Consider the following 21,203-nt stretch of genomic DNA (forward strand, 5'->3'; position numbering starts at 1 on the left):
GCGCTCTGTGCCCCCGCGCTCCGCCCGCCCGTCCGCCGGGGCCCGGCCGCGGCCCGGCCCGGCAGGATGCTCAACGTGCCGCCGTCGGCCTTCCCCGCGCCCGGCTCCCAGCAGCGAGCGGCGGCGGGCGCCCGCAGCAAGGTACGGGCGGCACTGCCGCTGATCGTCGCTTGAGGGGTGGTGAAGGGCGCCCGCGTTTTCCCCGCTGCGTCGGCGGCGGCTGCCTGGCCTGGCCCCGCCCGGCCGAGCTGCGGTGTTGCCGGTCGGCTCCCGGTCTGTTCCCGGCTGCCGCTGGGGCAGGGCTGCCGCCCACTGCTCCCCTCCAGCGGTGTCCTACTCTAGCGACCACCGAGGGGCCACGACAAGGTCTCGGGCGAGGGCCGGCTCGGCTGCGTCGCTGGAGAGCYCTTGGCACTTCTCGTTTAAAAGGCGGCGGTGATAACGCTTCCGGCACTGCCTGCCCAGGCTGTTCCTCCTGCGCAGAGATGGAGACTTTCACCTTGGAATTRCTGCGCGCAGCTTATGCTTCATGTGTTGGATCTTCATCTTTGAAGGGGTTTTAAGAACTCTTGTCTGCAGACCTCGCTTGCACAGTGAGGGTCTACCTACGCTTTAGGGTTTTTGCTTGTGTTCCCTGTGGTTTTGTGAAACTGCAGTTCCTTAACCGTGTTTCCTGCTGTTTAAGTTTGGATCAAAAGGGTTCTCAGGCTATGATGCTGTTGAAAAGGAAGGTGAAGATCCTGCTCTGCTTTCCAGGGCAGGCCATGGCAATATTTCTCCAGGAAGCTAATAGACTTCTGTCCCGGCTGAAGGGTTTGTGGAAAGTATGAACATTGTGAAGGTGGTCTTTCCAACCTTCTCTTACCCGACCATGATTTYCAAACCTCCTTTCTTTGTTGCTTGTAGATTTCCAGACCGTATCTCAAACGATTCACCACCATAGGCAGACTTGGTATCTTCAGTTTGCTTTGGGAAGAGTCATCTGAATGTTTGTTGATATTGAGTAATTTTTGTGCCTGGGTTCTTTCTTAAGCACCCTTACTGCTGAGTAAGCTTCCAAACACCAGTATGAGCTGGATTATTTCTTAATTTTTGTCTGAACCCTCCTAGAGAKCTTAGAAAAGTGTATTGAATGGCGTTTTCTTCCTTTAGAGTTTGAAGTTGTTTGTGCATTTGTTATATTTCAGGTACCTTTAAAGCCAGGGAGGAGTCTTATGGATTGGATTCGACTAACTAAAAGTGGAAAGGACTTGACTGGTTTGAAAGGGAGGCTGATTGAAGTGACTGAAGATGAGCTCGCTAAACAYAACAGAAAGGAGGACTGCTGGATATGTATAAGAGGTTGGTTGCTGTGATGTTACTTCTGCGTTTTTCACCTGTCTTCTCTTCTCTGTACTTAAAGAAGAAGCAACAACACCCAAACAACAACAACAAAAGCCACACTCCAAAAAGAACTATGCACTTCCTGTTCTTAGGCCAGGTGTAATCTTGACATAATTGGGCATAACTTCAAATGAGAGATTTTGTATTGCAAAGATTTTATTTGCTTTCAAGCCTTTCTTAAGATTTCTTCCAAGTGGGCATATTTTATACCTATTTTGTAGTTGCCTATGAAAATAATTAAACACAAGATTTGAGGTAATGTATCAAATWAGAAGAGCTTAACAAGAAAACAGGGTTTTGAAAACGGTGACATGTACTTACACTCCTCAGGCTTGGACAATTTTATTTTGAGCAGTTGACTATTTTTAGAGCATTAGAGCATTCAGAGGCATATAAATGTTATAAATACTACTTAAAGCGGTAGAATGGTCTTCAGGAAATAACTGCAAGTCCACATACTACTTCTTAAAATYTACTCATATAAATGGCAGTTGCCACACTCTGTCTACAATAACAAATACCTGTGGTAACCACACCATTCTATTTCTGTTACTATTTTAAGGAAATTTTAACTCAGAAATAGAATAATAGGTCATATATTTGGCAATGTACGAAGGTGGTCTGGAGGAATAGCTGGGGTATTTTCAGAGTTGCAAATAGAAGTTCCTAACAGAAGGGTATTTTCAGGGTTGCAAATGAAGTTCCTAATTGTCCTACAGAAAGGAGTAAACTCCTTTAGTGTATTTTTGCCTTTGAGCAAAATAATAGGATTGTTAATTCCTTGTCTGCAGTGCACATGCTAGTAAAACTACAGCAGGGTGACAGCTAAAGAAAACTGTTTGGCTATGGACATCTGTTCATTTTTCACTCTGGAAAAAGAAAATCTACTGCAGACAGAATTASTGCCAAAAAATGCTTCTGTTTTCATTTTAATCTCATCCTATATTCAATGCATGTCTGAGGTTGGTTTTTACTCCACCAAGCTGCATCTGTGTCTTTCCTTAAATTTTTCAATGTGTACCTTTTATTTTTTTCTCAGATGACTAGTGAAAAAAACATCATAACTGAGAATAGATCATCTGTAGACTTCATAAGTGGACAGGAAGTACAACAACGTAATTATGGAAAAGCTAAATGACATCTCTGCATTGGTAGTTAGACAGTGTCTTTATAAGAAAGAGCAGGAACTTGTAAGAGGAATGTGAAGTAAAAGAAGAAATGGAGCTAACTTTATTCAAAACCTCATGTGATCTTCATCAAAGGAAGCTGTCATATAGGCCACAAATTTATATATAAAGAGGGGTTCAGGGGTGTGTTTAAAAAAGTGTAAAGGGTATATAAAAGAGATTTCTTTTGCTCCAGTAAGTTTGAATGTAAATTTGAGTAATATTCAGGAGGCTATGACTATGCAGATACTTAGATTTTATTGTGTGCAGTAATCACTGCTGCACACAAGATGGCATAGTGAATACAGCCATCAGAAGAGCAGGTCAGTAAAGTATGCAAAGATCCTTCTTTTGTTATTGACTGTGTCTTTGTTGTTGACTGGGATGGTTGTTCTTGCCAACTAGGATTGTCCCGATTATGTCTCCCCCAAGACTCAGTGCTGAATGCCTTTCTCTCCTGAAGTGTCTAATGTACACTTCCCAATGTCCTGAAAGCTTCTTCTGGAAGCAYTAGKTTGAAGTCTTAACTCAGGGCAAGTGGTATGGCATTATAGGATTGGCATCTCCATGTAATAAGATACCTCTTGCTCCATGTAATAAGATACCTCTTGTACTCTATACAGTTGAGTAACTTAGTTTCTGTTTTTGTGGAGTCAYACTATTTGTTCCAATTATGCCTGCTATTTGCTAGTACACTCTTTAATTTGTGCTAACCTTTCCATTGCTTTTGGAGACAGGAGCAGTTGTAGAAATGCTGCTCATAGCTTTTATATTCCATTTTCTTCAGGATATGTATATAATGTCACACCATACATGGAATATCATCCTGGTGGTGAGGATGAACTAATGAAAGCAGCAGGAGCTGATGGTACAGATCTCTTTGATCAGGTGAGAACAACCAGCAGCAAATCACACTTGCTCACAGTATTTTGAAAAATGCATGGTTTGTGATTATTTTTAGGGCATTTCAGTGGAAATGATGATTTGAACTTTTTCATTCTTAAGGAAAGGCAGTAGGTCACTGCTCAGAATGACACATTCMTGTGCTGAAAGAGGCACGTATTTTAAACTCCTGTGTTGAAGGACAATAATGAAAATGTCACTTTATGTTGTCAGAATTATGCTTCAATTATACCCTCTTCTTTTTAACAGAAATAGCAATAAAGTTAGCAACCATTTGAAATACCACCTTCTTAATAAATTGCTTCAAACACTAGTTACTGTGATTGGAGGGACTTACTTTTCTAAGAGCTTTCACYTTTTGAAAAATGCTTGTAGAATTCTTTGTCTATTCACTTGACAACTGCATTATCCARAAAAGTGCTGGAGCTGCTATTAACTGGTGAACAAGTCACAGGGTGACAGTTGGTCTCTTATTTGTTTACTATTTCTTTAAATTTTTTGAAAATACTCAGGAAATAAAGGTTCTGCAGCATGGGTGTGCTTTCTGCAAGGGATTGCTTGCAAACTTGGTGCTGTAAAAAGTGATTCACTGAGTTGGTAATTTTTAGAAACAGACATTCTTTGAGTCTCCATTACTCGCTAGGTTTATCTGAGAAACTGGGAAAGAGCAGAAAAAAAATCCCTGTTTCTGAAAGGAAATCTGTTACCTCTTTACATGTCATGCATCAGAGTGTTATGCCTTTATTTACAACGTGTTTTTAACAATGTAAATAAAGATGGGTAATGTTTTAGCTTTGTTCAGGKTATCAGTGGTTAATCCTCTTCACTAATGAACTGTTGAATTTGGGCATAATTCTTTGGTTTCAAAAAAATTGTAGTATRAAGTATCCAGTATCAAGTGGTGGCTTGGAATTGTGTGGCTGGGTCATTATATGAGGTACTTGAAAACAGGAGTCTTGGCATGAGAAATATTTGGGAAAGCCCTGGTAGTTGTTATTCGGATTGTTAAATTGTTAAATTTGGATACATGCTTGCTACATTTTTTTTAGGTTGTTTTGTCATAGGAATAGAAGCAGGTTTAAATCCTGAAAATGCACTTTTCATTCTTACTGTTTCTGGCTTGTGACTATCCTGTTACAGTAGGCWTTTGTTTTCCCCTCTGCTTTAGCATTCTGTGTCTATCGGCTACTGGCCTTTTTTTAAGAGTTTTGTAGGTTGCTAGTGCTCCCCAAATTTCTGGAAAAATTAACTATCATTCATAATCCTTCCATTTCTTTCTGTTATCTGTATATGAGGAAACTACAGCTTGTCGATGGGATTCTTTATCTCGTCTCCTTAGCTTGTCCAGTTTAAAGTTTTTATTTTTGAATCTCGATACCATTCAAATTTGTCATGCAACACTTTGTTTCCTTTTCTCTTCTTGTGATGTTATCCTGGATGCCCTATCAGAATTCGCTTTTCTGCCATCCATTTCCTCTACAAGTTCTCCAGTTCTGGTCTGTAAAGCTGCTGCTTTTTCTTCACTTTATTTGACTTTCTAAAATAGAAAATTTCCAAATGATTCAGTGATAGTAAGACAGAAGCAAACACAAATACACCAGCTTTGTCGGAGGTGTTTGTTTGTCTTAACTATTATTCTTTATGTTTGTTTCTTTCATCCTTTTTCCCTTCATTTGTCTAAACAAGACTAATAAACATTGTGGTAATGTCAAGATCTTTATTCTGTTAGTTATGTAGCATGCATCATAAAAATGTTTTTCTCGAATATATTCTGTAGCCCAAGGTTATAGTCAGATACTGCAAAGCATAAATGAGTAAATTAAACTATTTTTACTTTTTTCAAAATCCTATTTTTTTCATTTAATGCCGTGATATCTGTAATAGAAGCAAAAATAAATACTGAACGATATAATAGTGACTTCTAATGTGTTTAAAMAACAATCYGCTAAATGAATTATATTAGTCAATWTTCAAAAATGAACTTTTCTATTTCAGTGCATAGAATAATGTMGTAAGAATTGCAAATTTTATGAAAAAAATATTTTATTAATGTAGGTTCATCGATGGGTCAATTATGAATCAATGTTGAAGGAATGTCTTGTTGGGAGAATGGCTGTCAAGCCTATTGCTGCTCCTAAAGGTGAGTCTTTTTAARAATGGTGTATTGTCTTTTATGCTTTATTCCAAAATTATCTGGAAATTATGAAAAATCCTAAATCACCTCATATTTATAAAGAGAATCTCTTTGTGCACAGAGTTGAAGGCTTTTGCATATATTATTTTTTTACAGCAGATACCTGAAGATGAAATTGTTGAAATGAAAGTCTACATGAAGACTTTTACAAGTAATGTTTCTCTTTTGCTTTCAGTCRTTAGAAAACAGCAGTGTATGTCCATGTGTATATAAAGGAACTTTTCGTGTCCTGCCCTTTCCCAAGATCCCTCTTTTTTCTTCTGATCCCAGAGGGCAAACTGTCATAGGCAACTCTCATCTTGAAATATAAGTCAGTGTTTTCAATAAGGTGATTCCAGCACCTTAGGTACATCTGGCAAGCTGTGTACATATTGAGATATTTGAATACACTTTCTGGGCAGTTATTCTTTCCAGAACACTTTATTGAGTCCTTTAGTTTGAATTTACCTTGAGGAAGTTTTGCAGATACAACAGACTCCTCTGAGCTAGGAGATCAAGAAATGTACCATAGTCTTAGAATGCAGGTGTTAGTTTCCAGAAACTTTAATTTTCAGTCTGTCTTTTGGTTTGTAGGCAACAGCCAAAAATTTCCTGTACCTGGGAAGCAGACACTGTTGTTCAATATTGACTCTTAGCAAAACTGCAGTGAAAATATGAAAGGATTAATTATTACAACTRTTTTTCTCCAATTGTGTGGCATCCTTTAGTTCACAATTTGAACTTCTGAAGTAGTGCACTGCAAGCTTGCTTAGTGCTTAGATTACAATGCCTTAACAGTTTGGTTGAGTTTGGTCTGTTCATGAAGTGGARTAGTATTTTGCATCTCCATGATGCTAGGTAGCTAATTCCAGTGTGGAACTTTTAAGGTAAATGCTGTTAAGTACGGAGAAATCTCAGCAGCATAACTGCCTCACTGAGTTGAAGCATTACAGAGACATTACTGCTACTTTGTCAGCTGAGTTAGAAATTTAGAAGTAAACCTGAATTTTGCTGATTTCATTGCTCTAACTTTCCTGCAACTGGAAAGAATTCCTGTGACAACCAGTCAGTAAAACATAAACACATCTTTACCCCTGCCACCTCTGGCAGTCAATTTTCTGTTGATCCCCTTTGCTGCTTTGTTTTGTGAAAGGACTATCCATTTTGCTGTAGTAAAATTGGCAGGATAAARGTTGTCAACTATATAAAACCAGTTCTGTTGCCTGTGTCACTTTTAGCCATTTCAGGCTTGAAAACAAGTAATTTTTTATTATAAGAATCAAACTGATTACACAATCAGAGTCATTTAGGTTGGAGAGCATCTCCAAGATCAAGGTGAACAACCTTTGAACAACCACCACGTTGTCAGCTAGACCATGGACTAAGTGCCATGTCCAGTCATTTCTTGAACACTTCCAGGGATGGTGTGGATGTCCACCACCTCCCTGGGCAGCCTGATAAAACACTTGACAGCTCTTTCAGGGAAGTTATTCCCCATCTCCAACCAGAACCTCCCCTGGCGTAGCCAAGAGTTTGACCCCCAGCTGGCTGCAGCTCCATTTCAGAGAGTTGTAGAGAGTGAGTGATAAGGTTCCCCTTCAGCTTCCTTTTCTCCAGGCTAAATACCCCCAGCTCCCTCAGCCATTCCTCATAGGATTTACTCTCTAGGCCCTTCCTCAACTTTCTGGCCCTTTTCTGAAACACTCCAGCACTGGACTTGCTGAAATCCTTCACTCTAAGATTCTCAAGTTATACTTCTCTTCCTGGTTATGTATCCTCCTCCTTTGAATGTGATGGACTAACTTAACTCCTAGCCAGCAATAATTCTAGTCTTTTATCCTTCCAGAAGACCCTATTCTGCAAAGTTTGCTTTTTTGAATAGAAGAGTAAATTACTATGTTAGGGTGCATGTTTTTGAATTTAGCCCATAAGCATAGAGGGAAGACAAGACTTCAAATTAAGGATTACATTGCTTTTGTTTTGTGACAGAGAGTATTCTGTAGTAAGACAAACATTGGTACTTGCTGTTTGGTACAGTCTCAGTACAGGGCAARGAAGGCAGACGTAGGTTTGTTGGAGCATTGCTGGAAGACAGGTGGTTGTTTAGTTTAGGGGGTTTTCCCCATGTTTTTGTGTTTTTTGGGGATAGGGTATAGTGGTTTGCTGACTGAGCTGCTCAGAGAAGCTGAAGTTTGTGCTTGCACACTCTAGGATTTTTTTTTTAAAAAGAAGAGTCTTTTGAAAATTCTAGTGATAGTTAATGTTTTGTCAACTTGTATTYTGGGAATGCTGGTTCATGCTTTGGTAGTGATTAACAGGAAATTTTGAAGTGTCCCATCTGTAGTATTACAGTGTATCTTTGCGCTGAACCATGTAGTGTTTGTACTTGCTGGGAAGGCCAGTGCAGTATCCAGGTATGTAAGAGATGATTTCACAATTTCCTTCAGCAAACCTGTACAGTATTAAACTGCTTGTCTTCCCTTCTGGGTGCTCAGCTTTAAGCATTAGCACAGTGTGTTGTCTGAAATATTTTAATACTGCTGATGTTTCCAGGGACACATATTAGTGTATGCTTCAGTGATTACTTCAGTGATTACTTGGGAGTCAGAATGCATGTTGTATGATTGTTACTTCAGTGAGATTACACTGAGAGCTCTAATGTCATCCAAGGAAGAGAGATAGGGTTCTGCCTTGGATGTGTGTCACATGGTCCTTAAAATTGCAGTGCCAGTCTCTGTGCAATGTGCTAAAATATAGTGAACTGAGAGTAGACTTCTAAATATGTTTCTTCTTTCATTAGAAAGAAGTTTTTGTGAACCACTTGTCCATCCTGGCAGAAACCATTAAGTGMTGCATGGCAGAATATGCAGACAAATGTTGTCCCGAACAAAAATTTGTGAAGTAYTTTCTTTTTACCTCCATTAAAAATACGTGGAGTATTTTTTTACCTTACAATGACACAACATGAAAACCTCTGATGAAGACTGTTCTTGAAGAGCTCTCAAGTAATTTGGCAATACTGTATGGTTGGTGCTTTGCTCTAGGAGCCTGCCTTAACTTCTCTCTAGCATTTTTCCCCTAATACAGGCTGGTGTGATGCAAAGCACTGGAAAGGATATGTAAGAACAGGGAAGAAACATTCCCATTTTKGTTTTCATGAAAGGGAGCAGGAAGAACAGATTTGTTTCTCCCACTTCCTTGGCTCCCATAAGAGAGAATGTAAATTGGGCCTTTCATATTGGGACATTCTRAGATGTGCARTGTAGAGGAGGGCAGAAGGGGGCCYAGGTTTATCCAGAGGTCTAATWTCYCCAYATATTTACTGTGARCAGAAGGACATGGCTGAGAGGTGCAGTGCCTTTCCCTGGMAAGTTGAGCACCTTATAAATGAATTGACACTGTAATTCACCTGCTTGATCTTTCTTTTTTTCTTTCTCTGCTAGATTTGGCTGGTTTGGAATAGTTGTAGCATACTGTAGAATTAATGAAAAATTCAGACAATAACTTCAGAACAAAATCATTTGGCAGAAGGAGCTTACAGAAAGATTTTCTTTTTTTCTGTGTTCCTGCCAAGAAGTTGGTTTGGATTTCCAAGAATTGGGTTTAGTCAGATTTGCAGTTCACTCTGTGATGTTGTGAGACAAGTGTCACTGGAATTCTTAACAGGTTCAGTGAGCTTCTTAGCTATGAAGTTTATAATTGGACAAGATAATCTGGGGTTTTTTTGAAAGGTCAGAGTTTTTGCATTTCCTATTCTTTAGTGCTGTGCAACTCTTGGCACTTTTAATGACCTTTATTAATTAGACATAATCTTTTGGAATGGTAATCAGTGCTGCAGTTGTTTGTTGCTTCTTGATGTCTGAAGCATCCTGGTCATTCTGTTAAGCCTTTTGGAAGGTTTATTTGGAGATCCTTACTTTGGCCTATTTAGCATGATGTGTGCAAGTACTGTAACTTCTTAACTGTTGTGCTTCTGTTTTTTCTTAATGCCGGTAGAGATTTCTTCTACTGTATCCGAAGACAAGAAACAGCTTAATGGTAAGTTTTCACTTGGAGCAAAGTGGGGAGTGAATCTCAAACTTATGTGAACATCATTGAATAGCAGTGTTTACCCAGACTTCTCTCTCTTTGCATTCAAATCCAGTGCTGAGGCACTGYAGTGATCTGTGGAAATGTCAGAAGGCAAAATCCTAACAAATTATTGTGAATTCTGTGTTTGAAAGTATTGTAAGACTGCAGTAGAGTGGTATAGACAAGGGAGGTATGGGATRGGCAAGCAAGGTCAGCTTGTCTGTGAAGTGCCTGGAAGACTTCCAAGGTCTTTTCTATCCAGTCAGGTCACCCACTTGKTTTGCTGGATCTTTGTTTTTTCTTTTAGAGTGCAAAATTTTGCACTTTCTTCTGAGCTTCATGAAGATTTATCAGCCCATTTCTTCAGTCTCTCTGCATTCCTTTGTATAATAACTTTAACCTTTCATGTTTTGCCTGTTTGCATGTGTTGCTCATGTATTTCCTGAGAAAATTACTCCCCTGACTTCCTGGGAGAGCATGTGCCCTATAGGTTGCTAATGACTGTGTGAAACAGTATCAGCATTCCCAGTTCCCTAGGGAATGCCAACAGTAACTAGCCTTCAGCTTGACTTTGTATGCTGATCACACTTTTGTGACTGGCAGTTCTGCTCATTTTTGTCCATGTTGCAATCCACCTATCAAATCCAGCTCTTTGCTGGCTGTGTGGATATCCTCACAGTGTGGCTGTGAGGATAATGTGAGAACCTTTATCATTAGAATTGCTGTCCCATGGGATTGTGCAAAGCAGTCCYGTGACATGCAGTTATAATTCTGCTGTGCATCTGGTCACCTTAAATTCTTCATTTCATGCCTGCCATCAGCCTTTGRTTTCACCCCCAGCTTTCCTTTATTTATGATCACCACGACTAATAGAGCACTTTGCTTAATTGGTTCACTGATCACCTGAATCATTGTCTTTTTATTGCAGTGGGAATCATTGTTTTCACATAGTATCTTAAAGTATTTCAAAATAATTAATAAATAAGTTGGTTTGCCAGAATGTTCTGTTTTATTGTGGTTGTTCATCTATTTCTGTTGACCTGCAAAAGCCAGTAGGAGTATGTATGACCCATGGATTCCTGTTACCCGTGGAGGCCAAGGAAATCATATGATGTGTGTCCTCAAGAAAGGCTTAGCTTTTGAGAAGGCTTTTATCATTAGATGATTGGTTTTCTTTTGCAATGATCTGACTGCTCTGCCATTTAGCTTCCTTGGCAGCTGCTGRTGTGTACTTAGGAGTAATTAAGGATCAAAGAATAAGTAATTYGACTGAGTTTTAATTGCTTTGGGTTAATTCCCCCATCTGGATGATCAAATAGTTTTGACAGATTGGATTAGACCAGAGTGGCTCTCTTTGTTTTTATCTACTTCCCACRTGGTGGAGCCACTCAATTACAGTGTTTAAGCTTGTAGTCATATTACAAAACTTACTGGCACTTAGAAGATAATAATCTGGGTAGCTGAGAATTCATGTGCTAATTATTTTATGCATAGACATTTCAGGTTTGCAAGGTTTGCCTTTCCATGGGCTTGACACCAGCAGTTACCAGCTGTTCAGTCTGCAGTTTTCTCCATCATCATTCTATTTAACTTCTTTGTGTTAAAATTGATGCAGGATTGCAGTTGCTTTTATTCATCTCTGTGCTCAAGTTTTTGCCAAATATGTTCAGTTTATCTTATGCCAGAGATTAGTATAGTTGAAATTTTCAAAGACTGACCAGCTGTTGCTTCCCAGCAAAGGCTGTTTCAGACTGTTTCGTGTACTTAAATACTTAAAGTGAGTATTTGAATTCTGTGAAAATTCCTAGCAAAGTACTATGTGGAAAGATTAAGGCTGATATCTTTGCTTAACCGACTGACATGAAATTTTACTTGTGAATTAGGTTAGATCAGACATCTCAAATAGAATTTATTCATCTGAATTGTATAAACAGATAGTTCTGTTAAAGGAAATTAATTCAGGCAGTCTTTTGTATTTTAGTGCTGTGCTATCACAAAGTGTAAAAGCACAAGCTAATAACAGATGAAACTGAGTACAGCACAGTTTCTGTGGTGTATGGAACTCAAGTTATGAAGTAGAGCTCCATGTTCCAGGACCTTGTTCTCCAAGAGAAAGTGTCGAATAAAAACTAAATATAAAAAGTACATAGTCTCCCTACCTGTGGAAATAAAGCCCCTAAATACTGTTCGAGAACACTTGGAACATTCAGTTACAAAAAAACCAAACCACAAATCCCAAACATACCTGAGTATTATTTATATTAAGCAAGCATCCCAGCAAATATTTTAATGACTCTGCTCTTTGCAGGGGTGCTTCCTGAGAAGAAACTACTGGCTTCTTCTGCTAAAGATTTAAGTCCAAGGTAAGTCTGTCATTGTTGAACATTCTATTTGAGAATTCTGCACAATTCTTAGTAAATTCTTCTTCCATGGTTGGCTCTTGAAGTTTCATTTGAATGAGCATATGTCATTACTACCCTTGTATAAGTAGGAGAGTTGAGGTTCAGGTTTAAACAACCTGGCGAAGGTCGTGTGGGCAGATGATGGTTTGTGGCTTGTTCTCTTGGTTCCTAACACTTGTGCTGCTTTGCATTGTATACAAATGTATGGCTTATATTTGCAGGCTCCTCAGCTTTGCTTCTTGAGAAAACTCATGGAAAATKATTCCACCTGGACTGACTACTTTCTTGACTTTACCTAAGTTGTCCATAAACATATGAATTGCTATGCCTTGAAAAAGTGCTTCATTTCAAGCTGGAATATATTGAGATATTRTGATAGCTGCATTCAAGTTTCTACCATATGCAAAGTGCAGGAGGCCCTGAAAGCTCACTGTGATATTCCTGCTGTTGTCACTGACGTGTCATTTTATTCCATGATGCCTTTAGTCCTCAAGGTGCAATTTCTCACTTGGCATCAAAATCCCCTGTTGCGTGTGTGATCTCTGGGCTAGTCATAAAATATTGTGGCTTTTAAACAATTGGAATGAGGTTTATTTTCTGAAGTGCTCTCTAAACCTTGCTGCCTTTCTTCCCATGTGTGTCTGGCATATTCTGGCATATGATTGGAAAGTGTGCAGCCTAGAATGTGTTGGCTGTCAGGATTGTTTGCTGGAGGGATCATTCTCCCTCTCTGCCGGTTTTTCTGGTCCAGGAGTCTAAACAGTAGATGGAAGCTACTTCCTGGCAAGTGTAAGGCCATACAAATAATTAGAATATAGGAGTGAATGCAAAAACTTTATTTGGGGAGATGAAGGGAACTGTGGTTTTGTTGTGTGTGCATCCAATCTCTAACTCTTGGAAGCCAACTTACTTATTTCATGCTATTGTCTGGATTCAAGGTTTTAATCATCTCATAAGGAAGGTTCCTATACTACCAAGAAAATGCATGTGCTTTTTAAATAGAACTAATACCATACAATTTTAACTACAATGTACTGACTATCAGGATGCATAATTAGGTAGTTATTTTAGTAGCTCTTTCAAAATTACWGACTTTGGACTGAGTCTTCAAAACTAGTAAGTAATATGTTTGGCTTGTAAATTCATTAAAGCTGCTCTGCTTGAAAACTTAGGGTTAAATATGTTTTGATATGCCCAAAGAAAGTATGTATTTTTTTCAATATTGTATTACACAAAATATAGTATAGAATAATATATTTATTTATGTTTCTATATTGTATTTTTTGTTTTGCAGTTATGACTGGTTCCAAACAGAGAGTTTGATCACACTTGTCATATATACTAAGCAGAAGGTAAGTATATTGCATGAAGGGAGAATTACAAGATCCAGTTGTGATCTAGCTGGAATTCTGGGAGAATTTTATAAAAATTGTTGTTTTTAATTTTTCCTTGGCTATGAAAGGATATGAATGCAGAGTTGGTGATAGTTGACTGTCAAGACAAACGATTAAGGGGAGAAATCATCRTGGATGACCACTCATATCTTGTAGCAGTTGGTAGGTACTGTAATTTTGCAGTTGAAAATACTGAATTTTCATTCTACTTTATTAATACCCTCTCATCAGACCATAAACATTTTACATGTAAATTTTAATTAAAAATTAATTGTAATTAAATGTACATGTAAATTTTAATTTAAAAAAAGGCATTTTACATGTACAACTAATACTTTATTCCTTTCATCAGAGATGGTTAACGTTCCTTGATATAGAAGAATTATATTGTTTATCAACTCACCTCTTCATTTGTTTAGCATTTACTAAACTTTCTACATGTGGATTWAAGTGCAGTAATAAATTGACTTTAAAGTTGTGTAAAATTTTTCTTAGAGTGTTCTTATAGTTTCTTATAGTTGTTAAAAAGCCCTCATTCACAGGGGCAAGTGCAATAGTTTACATGCCGATTGGTAGCTTTACATGAGCCATTGTTAAAAGTAGTAGGAAAAATAATGCTTTCATGCATGAGGCCTATAGAAGCCACAAATCAAATTTCAAAGCCAGGTGACCATGCATAGGTTTTTAGAGTTATTAGTTCACTCAGTATGCCTAGACATATACTTTCTGTATATATGATGGCTGGAATAGAATTATGTTTTTGCCTAACAAGAGTTTGTTTGTATTTGTTTCAGACTTGGATCATGCAGTTTCAGAAGATGTGGCTGGTAATTKCTGTCTCTTGCAGCATTTCTRTATCTCTTCTARGATAGTCCAGTCAGGAGCTGAAMTTCYRTGATCCTTGTGGGTCCTTTTCAACTTAAAACATTCTATGATTCTGATATCAGAATGTGGAATTTCAGTTTTATTTTTTTTCTGATTCATCAGATACTTTACAGTTTTACTTACCACCAAATCCTGGCACAATCAAACCAAGCCATACCATTAAATATTTTTTTTAACTGCGTCATTTGGTTGGACCTGTGAAAGTAATAAGCTGACAGTGCTCTGATCCCTCTGAGTATGATTAGATGTTAAAATAGGTAGAAGTTAGTTCTGTTGTGTATTTATAAATTGTTCTTTGCTTAAACTGGGATTTTCTTGGATTTAATTACTGGTTCAAATGCCTTGAAAAGAAAGTATTAAGTAGTGGTAACAACTGATTTCCAGCACATGAGGACTCTGGGTTCATGAGCATTTTACTTGACCAGATRGGCTGTGAAGCTGTCCTGGTTTCACAATCTATTTAACAAATAAGGTGTATTAATTATGCATATCCAGTTAGTTATTGTTTTAACTGCACTCTGAAACATTATAGAGAGATAGCTGGAAGTACCTTTAATTTGATATTATAATTTAAGGAATTAATTACACATGTCTTGACAAATGAGTAACTGTTACAAAATTTCATTATAGTTGACGTGTGAAATATTTTTTTGTGCAAAGTATAACTAAAAGTAACAATATGAAATCTTTTCTCTTTTAGTAAATATTGTTGAAAAAGTAGGGAAAGTAGAGATCATCTTAAATAAAAAGGATAACATTCATTGGAAAATGCTGGGACAGCCCTGGGAGGGTCATAATACATTTATCAAAYGCACAGACAGAGGTAAGCAATTTCATGGCCAGCTGCTAGCTGTTTTAGGACATCTTGGAGCTTGTTAGTCATATTCAATTTTTTTAAYAATTTTCTTTTTCTGTTGTACCTTCATTTCTCTCACAATTGTYGTCTGATCTTGCTGAAAGCTACTCAGGAATTTTCATTGAAAGGGTTTGAATTAGAGCGGGATCTTTTTGCTTTACTTTGGTTTCTTGGTTTATTTTGTCCYACAATGGAGCTGAAGGTGAGTCTAATATTGGAAGTTGAAGACTGCCTGAGTGTTCCATCTCATGGTTACCTGTATGCTTAATGACCTCTCTGTCCATATGAAAACCACAGTAGACCCTGAGGWGAGAGTGTGTGGACATGTGTCAATCATTATGAGAGTAACTGAAGGATMAAAAACATTCACTTCCAGTTGTTACTGTAAATACAACATCTGCCATCACTGTAATGTTGTTCCAGCATGCTGAATCTTTGTAACTCGAGCTCAGATTAAACGAGGGACTTCAAATTGTGTCGGTATTAAAGCCAGCTCTAAATTAGCTGCTGTGTCTGAAAGAAGCAATAAATGTGATATACAGTTTCACTTTGTGGTAACAGAATAGTAAACTTGATGCAGCACCAAAGTGTATTACAGTGATCRGTGTGGGTCTGGGGTTTTTTCAGCTAACTTAAAAAATTCTGCATGTTTACATTCTGTAATATAACCACACTCCTGATGTTATTGCTGTTGCTTGGTTTCTCATGAGCCTTCTTGATCCTGTGTCTAATAATGCTCAAAAATTAACTGTTGGATATTAGTCTGCCTTGCTATGTATGAAAGCAAAGCTGCACACTTTTAAGTGCTAATTAAATGTTGCTCACCATGTTGTACACCACTTGTTGGCCATCAGTTATGCCACATGGGCCTTCAAATTGAGAGATTACTGTGGTACAAAAGGGAAGACTGCATAAAAGYGCATCTCTGTAGCTACCTTTAGCTTATGTAGAATGTAATTTTCCTTATGAAAGTTTCAGAAAMTGGTAAGTCATCCACTGTAATATTRGATTTTTCAATATAATCATCTGTATCTAAGGGGTTACAGCYTGATCTAATGTGTTGTCCACTGTCCATTGCTCTTTTTCTCCCTCCTTATTGCTTTTCATGATTATAGAAAACAGAAAGAGAAGATAATCTGAACAAACAAGGGATATAGAATATAGTGGCTTTATAAACCCTTTCCAAATGAGGAAGGTGCAGATAATTAGATGCAATTGACAAAATACATACTAAGCATTACTAATGCTTTCTAGATAATAACTTGCTTTTTTTGTTCTAAAAAGTGAGTCTCCAACAACATTTCTCCTGCTCATGCGAGCACTGATGTTTAATTCATTAAGTTTTTCTTGTCTTTGAGTTTTTTAGTATTTCTATGTTTATTGACTCGTTAAATCACTTCCATTGTATTCAGAGCACAGAAACAAGGGCTGAAAACCAGTCAGGATTGACACTTGAAAAGTTTACTTGAATTTATGTCTTTATTATYTGTTTGTATGACTGCATTTATGAATGAGTTTGTAAAAGAGAGATGTGTGACCAGCACGTGTGCAGAAATGTCTGCAGTTTAAAGTTTTTTTGTCTTTATTTTCAAAGCAGACATGTCTAAGTTCTACAACAAAGTGTTAAAGGGACAATGACATAAGGCGGAGATGGTACTGGAAGCCTATGATAACTTTTTGATATGAAGAACCAATTAACATAAGTCCCTATTTTTTACTCCATAAGCTGGGAAAGTCATATGCTCAGAAAAATTGCCTATGTACTCTCAAATTCCTGCTGAGTTTATACTAACATTTTGGCCAGTGTATTTTAGTTAATTAGAACCAAGGAACAAAATTGTTGAATTTCCTCAAAGCTGAAGGGGATTTAAAAAAAACAAAAACCAGTGCAATTTCAGTTAACTGTGCTGTGTCTTAGGATGTGCCAGAAGATTGAGAAGAAGGAGATTCAATACTGCTTCTACTCCTTAACAAGGATTAAGTGCTTTGTTTTCTGGAGAAATCATTATTAATAACCTGCAGTATTGCCTAGAAAACACAATTCAGTATAATTAGGTTGTCACTGATGGGGAGTTGGTGACATTATTTTTAGGTGGCTATTATGAAACTGGTCATTAAAAACATAAACAAAAGCTAATGGTCATAGTGCTGGCATCCTGGGAACTTAAAATGCAGTATGAAAAATAAGGCATAGCTTTCTCATTAAAAAAAAAAAAATAAACAAACCCCTAAAACCTGACCCCTTCCCTGTGCTCAACCAACCAAAATATCACTGTAGTACAGTGCAGATTTTCTCATAGGTATTGAGACATGATTTTCTTGTTGATGTTTTTTCTGGGAAATAAGAAATGAAAGCTCACTCATGAGGGGGCATGCACCTAAAAGCAGTAGCCATATGCAATTAAAAAATGACATGTTAGTAGGGATGACTTGGGGGAGTGTATGTGTATTTTTTTTCCCATGGAGGATTAACTGCTTCTTCTTTCTGAAAACAATTCTGAGCTTTTACTCAGATTCCTGTTTTGGAAAGTAAACTAATTGCTAAGTTCTGCTGCCTTAAAAGTGTGCAACTATTGGCAGAGGCTTAGAATGTGCAGTAAAGAAACAAGGTGTTGTTGCCTCTGAGGGCTGAAATGGGATGCAATTTCATTGTTTTGTGCAGTGGTTTTYGTCCACATGAAGTGGAAGATCATTGAGATATTTTGTTGGGAATACCAGAAGGGAGCAGAGTACTGACACAGCACTTAATGTGTATCTGTGARACTTATCAGTGACGCGGTGCTGTGTAACGATGGGGAAGTTTAGAAGGTGTTGATTCAGTGGGAATGTTATTTTGGGAGGGGTGAGAGACTGCTTGGGAAGAGCATGGCTGGCCTTTTTGGATAATAAGAGATACTTTGTGAAATCTAGTAATGAACTGAATCGTTTGAGGATACTGCTGATTTGATGGTCAGCAGTGAGGTTTCATGGTTTCATGGTTGTCTTAAGACTGGCCTCCTGCCAGGAATGGTAGGCAGCCACCTTCCTTCAGCTGTGTTGTCTAATCTYGCTTATGTTGGCAGTAATAGCACTTGAGGCTCCATAATCAAGTAACCTGAACAAAATAAGGATTAACTTTCAGCTGGCTGATGGACATGTTTGGGTGGYCCATGCTTGCTGGGAATGGGGTGGAATTCCTCTGAGATGGATGGATAGTGGAGCACTTCGGCTTTTTTTCCAAGCCAGCAGGCTAATGTTGCCACTGTAGCATCACTAGGATTATGACTAGTAACTAAGAAATAAGAACTTTCACTGAAGTTTTATCACTGAAGAAAAGCAAAAAACATCTTTGAAGGAAAAATTCTTGAACTCCCTTTTATGACAAGGAAGAACATGCAGTACATAAAAGCATGATACTCTCTAAAAGATATTGTTATCTGTGCAGCAGGTTTGTTAGTAAACTGAATTTGTATGTCTATGAATCAAGGTGCTGTAGTTCTTGATTCCAGCAAAGGAGGAAGAGGAGTTTAGAGAGTGTCTCTAGCCCATGATTATATTGGGTTTTTCTGTGGCAAGGCTTTGGTAGGGAGGGACTGCAAGGCTGCTTCTTCTCCTAGATCAGGAGCTGCAAACCTGACACTTGATGTCTGCAAAATATTAAGTCAAACCCAACCTCCTCACTAATGACTTCCTCCCCTTCAGCAATTAGTATTTGCTGCTGGACAGTGGCATCGTGATTCAAAATTGAGAGAACAGTACGTTTTGCTTCTGTACAGTAGCAAATCATACGTTTTTTGCATCTGATGATTAATGTGGGCTCGTGGGTTGACAAAAGCAACTGTTTGGCTTCATCTTGCTACTAGGGGCTGGCTCCTCTTGTTGAAAGGCTTTTCTGCTTTGACARTTATTTTTGCCTGAGTTTAAGGGAATGACTAATAATGAACTAATTTTAGTTAATGTAGCAAAGACTGTAGTCTAAACTAGAAGTTTACTTAGAAAGTCTCTTGTTTTCAAAAGCTTTATTGAATGAATCAGGACAAAAGTTCTGTATGGCAAATTAAAAAGGGGGGAGATAAAGGTTATTTATGTSGAAAAGGCTGGATTTGGGTTGGGAAGGTGAGAAAGTTGTCAGAGAACAGTGAATCACCTGATGAATCACTTTTTAAACTTCTTTCTCCACTCCCAAATACCTGTAAGAGTACTAGCTGATGAGTGTTAGGGGTTATATTACCAACTTCACACATCCTTTCAAGCACTTCTTAAGGCTGCAATCTTGGCATATTTATTTGACTACTGTACTCTGCAATCTTACTGTGTATTGTTTTCTGTTATGATAGAATTGGTGGGCTGTGATCCTGCACTTATTGARGAGGGGAATGTTAATAGTGATGGCTGTGCCTTCAAGCAGCAATTGACTGCACTGTCAGAGGGCACTCTGTAACTGGTCTCCATCTGTCTTGAACTCTTTAGGTGAGTTTTTAATCTAGGCTGTCTGGAAAGAGCAAARTGTTTGGGGTAATAATCCTGGAATAGGGAAACTGCTGTGCAGATAAATTACTTTAAAAATAATAATTCACTGGATGAAATTACTGAAATACTCAATGTGGTCTTTAAATGACTCTTGAGGAACACTGGGCAAGGAGATTGGAGAGGCCATCTTATTGGGAGCACCTCTGAAACTCATTTTTTGTTGTTTTTTTTTTTTCCTTTTAAAGTCCAGTAATTGGTATCTGTCTGTGAGCTGTAGCCCTAGTTAAGCATGAAGTTCAACCAGGTATGCTGACTTGGGGTTATTTTTGTTGCTGTTGGAAGGAAGAGCAAGGAAGCAATGGCAGTGACCACTTGAGCTGCAGCAATGCTAGAATTCCCTTTACATTTTGATTTRTTTTTAGTGGAGGCTTTACTGGAAGCTTGCATTAGCCTTCCTTCAGTCAAGACTCGCTTAAGAAGAGTGGTTGTGTTAACTCAAGAAAGACTTGTAACTCAAGTCAGGATTTAGACTATGTACAAGTGTTTTGCATTTATTACAGATTTTCTGGTAGTACATTCCGATCAAAAATGGATCAACATGAGATGGAAGTCAGGAAGTAAGGAAGCATCTGCTGGTGCAGTGGCAAAGCACAAAAGATCGAGGTKCTTCTACTTCTAACTCTTAAGACTGTTAAGAAATATTAGAATTGTAGACTGACTTAGTTGAAGGGGAGTTCTTGAAGTCATCTGATCTAACCTCCTGCTCAAAGCTTTTCAGTCAAGSTCTGAATATCTCCAAGGGCAAACTCCTTCTGAGCAGCTGCCTGTGTTTGACCAGATCATCCGCATGTCGATGCCTGGTTGGAATTTCCTTTGCATCTCATCCTGTCTCATGAGTATCTCAGCTATTTATGTGAACAGCATGAGTATTTTTCAATAGCATGAAAGAAAGAGGAAAAGAAACATTGCTTCACGGAAACTGCTTCAATGTAAAAAGTGTTGTTAGAAGGGTGTCATGCTCAAGTATTCTCATACATGAACCTGTCAAATTTTGAGAGGCTTTGCATAAAAATATCCAAGGACTGCTCATAAATTCTACGTTGAAAATTGCAAATGACATGGTGGGATTATTGCAGGAAAGTGGCTTCTTCTCTCTGCCTTTTTTTTTAATTATTATTGGGTTTGATTTGGATATAATAAGTTTAGATAATGCTGCTCATGGGATTTTGTTGCTTGTTTGCTTTCTTTCTTTTTTTTTTTTTTTTTTTTTTTTTTTTTTTTTTTTTTTGAATTCTTTGCAGAGCTGGGCTTCATGGGTATCTGGTAGCCCATGAAAGTTCCTTTGAGTTACAAACCTTTTTAGTCAGTGTGGTGCTGTGATCACATTGATATTCCAGGTTAGAGCTAAAATACCGCAGTACTGAAACAGAGGCCTAGCTGGAAAATGCTCTTCCAAAGGTAGAGAAGGAAAARTTACTTATGGTCATCTTCTTTATTAAAGGCTGCTGTAAGCTCCCTGGA

General features: G+C 38.1%; 1 protein-coding gene across 2 annotated transcripts in view; it reads left to right on the forward strand.

Moving 5' to 3' along the window:
- The first annotated feature begins 12 nt into the window (after window positions 1-12).
- LOC130575626 (cytochrome b5 reductase 4) overlaps window positions 13-21,203 on the forward strand; it is a 29,681-nt gene continuing 8,490 nt past the window's right edge. The window contains exons 1-10 of one of the 2 annotated variants that reach the window (XM_057369655.1): window positions 13-141; window positions 1,188-1,341; window positions 3,337-3,437; window positions 5,508-5,592; window positions 9,622-9,663; window positions 12,005-12,059; window positions 13,393-13,450; window positions 13,561-13,654; window positions 14,287-14,319; window positions 15,078-15,200. In XM_057369655.1, the coding sequence (XP_057225638.1) occupies window positions 67-141; window positions 1,188-1,341; window positions 3,337-3,437; window positions 5,508-5,592; window positions 9,622-9,663; window positions 12,005-12,059; window positions 13,393-13,450; window positions 13,561-13,654; window positions 14,287-14,319; window positions 15,078-15,200 (820 nt within the window). In that variant the 5' untranslated portion in view covers window positions 13-66. Of the gene's footprint in view, window positions 142-377; window positions 594-1,187; window positions 1,342-3,336; window positions 3,438-5,507; window positions 5,593-9,621; window positions 9,664-12,004; window positions 12,060-13,392; window positions 13,451-13,560; window positions 13,655-14,286; window positions 14,320-15,077; window positions 15,201-21,203 lie in introns of those variants that run through there. The other variant, XM_057369665.1, reaches the window with a different exon arrangement.

The sequence above is a fragment of the Malurus melanocephalus genome, unplaced genomic scaffold (genome assembly GCF_030028575.1).
Source record: "Malurus melanocephalus ecotype Western Australia unplaced genomic scaffold, MMel_1.1 scaffold_4, whole genome shotgun sequence".
Taxonomy (NCBI): Eukaryota; Metazoa; Chordata; class Aves; order Passeriformes; family Maluridae; genus Malurus; species Malurus melanocephalus.